Raw genomic sequence first — 6,681 nt, 5'->3', positions numbered from 1 at the left:
ATAAATTTCATGTAGAGAGTATCGCACTCTCGAGTGTAGCCAATATTTTCCCCTTATTTCCTTTTCCAGAATTCCATTCAAGAACGGTGCCTTCTCGTCCTTGGGGCAAGCTTGTGAATTCACATACGGCAAAAAATTGGCCCTACAGGCTAACATATCCACGTGGGCTCTTCCACATCAGCAATGCGCCACGTGGCCATTTTGTCGCGTCCCTCGCGGATCTTCTCCGTTTCTATAAGTTGGGGGAGCCGGAGACACTTTCCTTCGGACCAACCGAGCCCAGTGCCTCCACTGGAATCCGACGGTATTCAGGCCGGAAAGTCCCTGTAAAACCGCCCACTCTCCCACGGATGGAAGAATTCCGGCGGTGCAAGATCGAGCCGAGCTTTCCTCTGGACCCGATGGACTTTGGCGACGTCTTCGGCGGCCCGCCGAGGACGCTCTTCCTCCGGCAGCAGTGCCACTCGCAGTTCTCCGACCGGCTGCTGCTCTACGAAGATATCTTCGGCGGTAACGACGATTTCCGGCCCCACGCTTATCCCGGCGCGTCTCCGGCCACTCTTCGGAGCCGGAACCTCCCGACCTTCCAGATTCCTGCCGGCCGATGCGCGGCCGTCCGGCGTGGCAAGGGGTTCTACGACGACATCTTCAGCCTGCAGGACCGGAGCTCCAGCGGCTGCGGGTCGAGATCGAGATCGAAATCGACGTCCGAGAGCGCCAGCCCTATCCCGCCGTCCATCACTGATGACGTGGCGCTCTCTTCGATAGCCTCCAATCTCAAGTAAGAAAAAATTCTTGCCTTTTTTTCTTTATTAATGTTTGTTTATTTGTTTTTGATCGACTTCTTTCTAGGTGACGGTTTTGCGCCCACGTGATCTGAATCGGTAAATTTGCTACAGTCGTTTGTAATCTAAGCAGAAAACTTTTTTTTTTAAATGTTTTTTAGATCTAGCCTTATAGATGTGATTTACATAGAAAGCTTACAAAATCAACATCACACGATGTATCAAAATCACTCAAAAAATCAATTATTTTCACATTAAAAAAATTGATCCAAAGTGCGATTGCTAGCAAACAAGCTATGAGATCAGATTGAGTGGATACTAGTATGCACCATTTTCCAACTAGATTGTACATCTCGGAGTAAGCATTAACAAATATGTATCCTTTTGGAAAGCCTTCATTGTTTTTTTGGTGTTAAAGGAAGCCGTAACAGTTACATCCACCAAGATACTTTGGTAAAAATCACAGTTACTTGAAGTGCCTGGGAAAGCGCGCTTCAGAAGCCCCAAGCATGGGGAATCTCACTTTCCATTTGTAGAAAGTGATTCTCACTCGCTTCTTAAATCGCTTCTCTCTCTCGCGTCGCCGTGGTTTCTCCCTCGCTTTCTTCTTGTTTCTTGTTTTTTGTTTTTTCATGTTATTATTTATTTTTTCACTTCTCCCTCACTTTCCCTTTCCCATCGCTTCTTCCTCATTTTCTTAAGGGTTTCGTTTTTGCTTCTGACATACTTCCATGATGGCTTCTAAAACGAATCTGGCTTCATACTTCATATATACTACTTTTTAACACTTGCTTTCCCACTTTTGTTTCATGCATCGCTTCGCGTATCCATTTTGCTTCCTAATTACTATGGAAAAAAGTATTCAAGCATCGTGAATTCATTGCAAATCTTAATGTAAAAAAACTAAGGTCACGAACTTGAGAGTTTCTAGTGGTGCTGATGGAGGTCATGAACTTTAGTCATACTTCGATGCGAGCATCGTAGGGTGATGTTCAGCTTATCCAATGGGGGTATGTCATTTTTAAGGTCACTTCGGTGGTAGATTTTGGAGTTATTTGCAAAAACACACATTTTGTATTCAAATTCGTGAGCCATGTTGTCCAAGGATGGGGTTCGTTGGACAATATGCAACTAAGATGGGCGATATGTCGAAAATAACGCTATTTTATCAAGATATTTTCAGAAGCCGATACATCCAAAGATAATTTCATAATCTCGCCTATTTTAAAATATTTTATTTTATTGATGTACTTGTATATATTTGTAATTATCATTAGAGAATGAGATTTGTGACATTGGTTAGATAGACAAATATTTTTTAATCAATCAGTAACAAGAGAAATAGATGGTGAAGTGGGTAAATTTTTTAATCAATCGGTCACTAACCATGTTTAAAATTATTACAGTTACACGGGATATGCATTCGGATGAGTAAGGGACAAACCAAATAGGCTTTTGAATGAAAGGATTTATTGGGTATGAATTTAAATTATTAACAAAGTATTTTCAAAATAATGTCACAAGAGCCTCTAAATATGAAAATTTGTGTAAAATAGAAACCTACAATTGACCAGTTGGTTGGTCCTTTTATTTGAGATTTTGGAAGTGATTTAAATCATTTCATGGATTAATATGCACCAAACCTCGTCCATTTCTCCTGGTCCTTGGGCTCATCTCACCTAATGAGCACGGTGCGCTCATGTGTCAATAATGGTTATTACCTGATGGGGGTATTGCTACCCTCGTGGGTAAGGAACCCCTTAGTGAAAATTTAAAATATTTTTTTTCAGTAGATTTGCACAGATGTGAATTGCATATTAAGTTTAGTAGAAACTGGTCTTTGGATCATGTTTTTCTGACGTATATGTCAGATTTTATTAGGGTTGAAAAATCAACAGCCTACAATGTATCAAATTTTCAAACCACAAAAAAATTTATTTTTTGCATAGAAAAACTATGATCAAAGGGTTGATTCCTACTATTTTGATCATGCTGAACACATCCATGTGGTCAGATTTGAAAAAAGCAACCTCCCCATATGAGCTTCAAATAGGGTGTTCTTTACCCAAGAGGGTAGCAAATGCTATCCCTTACCTGATATGATGACTGATTAGATAAAAAATGCATCATATTATCAACTAATGGAAGGCTGCTATGCGCCATACTCAAAAGAGATGTCTTTCTGATTGGCAAGTCATAAGACTATTACTGTTGTCATTCTTAACCTGTACTCATCATGATTGATTGTTTCAACACAAAAATATTCACGTGCAACAGATGAGCTAAACTAGCAATGTTTGCTAATTGTACAGGCCGATTGTCGTTCCATCCCAGATACAGAATGATTCAAGTTCAGAGCATAACACACACGGAAATTTAACAGTAGCAAGCATGGGTTCTTACATGGAATTCACAGACCGGTCGACGGATTACTGTAAACAGAGCAGTTACAGTGGAAAATTTAACAAGCACCATTTTTCACCTCAGCCTCAACAACCCCACCTAAATGAAAACACTCCGGCTGCAGAAAACCCATATTATAAAGCCTATTACAATCCAGAAACTAATTCACCTTCTTCGGTGACGACATCGTTAGTTCATGAACCTGAGACCTTTATGGAATTGTCAGACAAAGGATTTAGAGATGATGAAGGTGAGTCTGAGTTCATGGGAGGTTGTATGATTGAGATAGTACCGGAGAAGCGACAAGAGAGCAAAGAAGTTGGTGCTGTTGATGATGCCATTGCATGGGCAAAAGAAAAATTCGGAACAGGGGACTTCAAAAGTTCTGAGCGTGGGAAGCTGCCAGACAGAAGGAATGTGTTGATACCCAGTTGGAAGGAGAAACCAAGAGGAGAGAAGCATGAATTGGACCCAGTTGCAGGAGCAGATCCAGGTAATCTATATGGCTAATCATTGCCATATGCACTGATACCGTCGAGATGTTTTCAGTATCTTGTTTCCAAGTAATCTTTTTTTTCCTTTATGAGACCAAGAAATAGATTTCCAAGTTTTACGATCTTGTTGAAGTTTACACAGGGCTTTGCAACTTATGCCATTCCACAAGTTCTTGAATGCTCTGATTCTCAAAACCACAATGGCTAGCACTCACTTTTAGTAATATTATGATTGATTTATCTGCAAGTCTCGTATTTTAGATCATGACCATAAGAAGGTTCAATATTTTCCAGTCGTTCAGGCAATGTTAGAATGCGGGGCTCAAGCCAGTAGTTCATGCGAAAAGCAGCCATTATTCCAGGTAATTTCCTTGAGAATATTTTAGTAAATTACTGGTGCTTTATCAATTATTTTACTTATTTATATATTCATTTATTGTTTATTGTTTAATTCTTGTTAGGGACGTCATAGTGAAGATCGGGCACACAGGCGATCAACAACTGAAGAACAGTTCAGGAAACAGGTTAGTTTTTAGTCAAATTAGTGTTTATAAATGTCAGACTGAAAACTTCATTTAAAAGGATTTTCATTTATCGTTTATCCTTTCTTTGATTAGGAAGTATGTTTTTACTCGTGTGATTTTCTAGTGGATTTTGTTCTGCTATTTACCTGTAAGCTTATTGGTTTATGTAATGTTTCTAAGGGTAGTTCTGCACTATCAAAATAGATATTTGCCATTATTCTTACTGTTATGAAAACCAATGTGCCAATCTGTCTTTTGGTGGTTAAAGAAAACCAGTGTGCTAAAAAACTGTCTTTTTGAAAGTTGTATAGATGAAATATACATAAATTTAAATCGTTATTCAGGAGAGGTGTCATAGAGGAACAATTCCTATATATGTTGAGAGAACCATCAAGAAACTGCACCCATGAGCCTAACTTGTTCTTAGGCTCTTGACTATGAGATTTGAGTACAAAAACAATTGGGAAAAACGATATCGTAAGAACTCTAACTCTGATATACTTTTGAAATGTAGATGGCAATGGAGCTGATGAATCAGAATATAAAGATGTGGTCGCAAGGTAAAGGAGCAAGCGTCCATTCTTTGCATTCAACACTACATTGATTGAATCCTTCCCTATTTCAAGCAACAAAATCATCATTCCAGTAAGGAGCAACTAGCCCCTACCTCCACAGCTCAACGAGCTTTAGCAAGTATGACCGACTTGAGTCATGAGTGAATCGATGTTCGAGTCTACATAGAATTGGTGGCTCAGCTCGGACTTGGTTTGGCTCTTGCATGACGTGATTTCATCCAAATGCCAACTTGTCAACGTCTTTTGGCAAATCAAGAACCTCCAGGTCTGTCCAGCTTTTAGAAGTTTTGGTCCTGCATTGATGCCATGACATAGATCTAAAATGCAAGGACCAGGACCTGCAGAGCCAAGGACTTGGTTAAGCTTGATTTGGTGGGATATGGAGTTTTCACTAAATCAAGACTTCCAAGATTAACATAAAAGATTGTCACCTTAATTTTGTTGATTGCCCTTTGGTTATACTCTTACGGCACGCTTGTGTTTTGATCACATCTGTGATTCCTCAGAGGGTTCACGCTTGTGACCAACTCTTCACAAAGGTCTCAATTTTCACACTTGAAGTTTTGGTTCAGATTTCCGATTAGAAAATACATTGGGGAGTTGGATTGGATTAGATACAAAAGCCCCATCCTGAATCTGACCGTTTGCAACCCTACTTGTGGGATTTAAACCCTATATTTAGACCGTTCTAACTTTACATGTTTTGAACAGGATGCATTGAATGAATTGTGGCATCAAAGTGTTGAGGGGTTAAAGTCAGGCTGTTCAAAGGGAGATGGTAGCATCGACTCTACTTTTGCGTTTAGCGTATGGAACTTTTTAATGCATCAAATTAAATCCCTCTGATGAGTGTGATGAGGTTCATCAATATTTCTGACAATGAGCATTTTTCACAGAAGAGTGTGTTGCCTTTTCTTCCTCTTTTTATTGTTGGAGTGCTTTTCTTGACTCAAGGTCGCCCATGACATTCAACAAAACAGTTTGTGTATATATCCTCCATAACGTAGAAGATTCTCTCTCTCTCTCTCTCTCTCTCTCTCTCTCTCTCTCTCTCTCTCTCTCTCTCTCTCTCATTATATTCTCCTTAACATAGAATGATTCAAACCTGGAGCATAGGTTGGTGGATAAATTAATAAACCGTAATTTTTTCTTGTTTGTGTGAGTTCTGTTCATGGATGTATGCGCCTGTGTGTGTGTGTGTGCACGCGTGCGCGCTCACTCATGAGAAAGGAAAGCAGATAATCCATTTATATCCAAATTTTACAGAAAATTTTCCATTAAAAAAGAAAACTTTTAACACATTAAGTCTGGTTCATCTAAATACAACATTAAGCAAATTAATAAAACTTTAGTTTTTACACGATTTGTTAAGATTGCCTAACCTCATGTATGTGTGTGGAAAATTGCAATTACAAATGCTTCTTTGTTTTATGCCCCCAAAGGGCTTTGGCCTAGTGGGATGGGACCTAGGCCTCTAGGCAGGTGGTCTAGGTTCAAATCCCATGAGCGTCACCCCTTGTGCAAGATGAGTGCAAGACAAAACATGGCGACTTTCTTGGGGCAAGGAGTAAGCCCATGGAGTTTTATGCTGCCAGGACAGCGACTGTAATTACAACAAGCAAAGTCGGTGTTGTAAGGTCTTTGATCTTGGGGGTAGTTTCTCCATGTAAATATAAAAAAAAAAAAGTGCTTCTTTGTTTTTAGTCTCACGGGGTTTGACCTAGTGGGATGTGGCCTACTTTGCTAGGTAACCGGTCTAGGTTCAAATCCTATGGCCATCATTCCCTTGTGCAAGCCTATCAAGAACGTGTTAAAATATGTCTTGATTTAAATAAAATATATAAATATTTTCGGTCATCAAAATTTGAGTCCATGGCTCCCCTATACTGATTTAAACCTA

The 6,681-nt window shown here is 39.6% G+C and overlaps 1 protein-coding gene across 1 annotated transcript; it reads left to right on the top strand.

The window, feature by feature from the left end:
- Positions 1-271: 271 nt before the first annotated feature.
- On the top strand, positions 272-5,801 carry LOC149834337 (uncharacterized). The gene is made up of 6 exons (XM_090011347.1): positions 272-781; positions 3,098-3,681; positions 3,977-4,044; positions 4,144-4,206; positions 4,721-4,766; positions 5,493-5,801. The coding sequence occupies exons 1-6, from the start codon at positions 351-353 to the stop codon at positions 5,504-5,506; spliced, it is 1,206 nt and encodes a 401-aa protein (XP_089867473.1). The 5' UTR covers positions 272-350; the 3' UTR covers positions 5,507-5,801.
- Positions 5,802-6,681: the final 880 nt, after the last annotated feature.

Source organism: Nuphar pumila, chromosome 6 (genome assembly GCF_984573655.1).
Source record: "Nuphar pumila chromosome 6, dmNupPumi1.hap1.1, whole genome shotgun sequence".
NCBI classification, from domain to species: domain Eukaryota; kingdom Viridiplantae; phylum Streptophyta; class Magnoliopsida; order Nymphaeales; family Nymphaeaceae; genus Nuphar; species Nuphar pumila.
The sequence above is the reverse complement of the archived record's forward strand: the minus strand, read 5'-3'. Positions and strand labels throughout refer to the sequence as shown.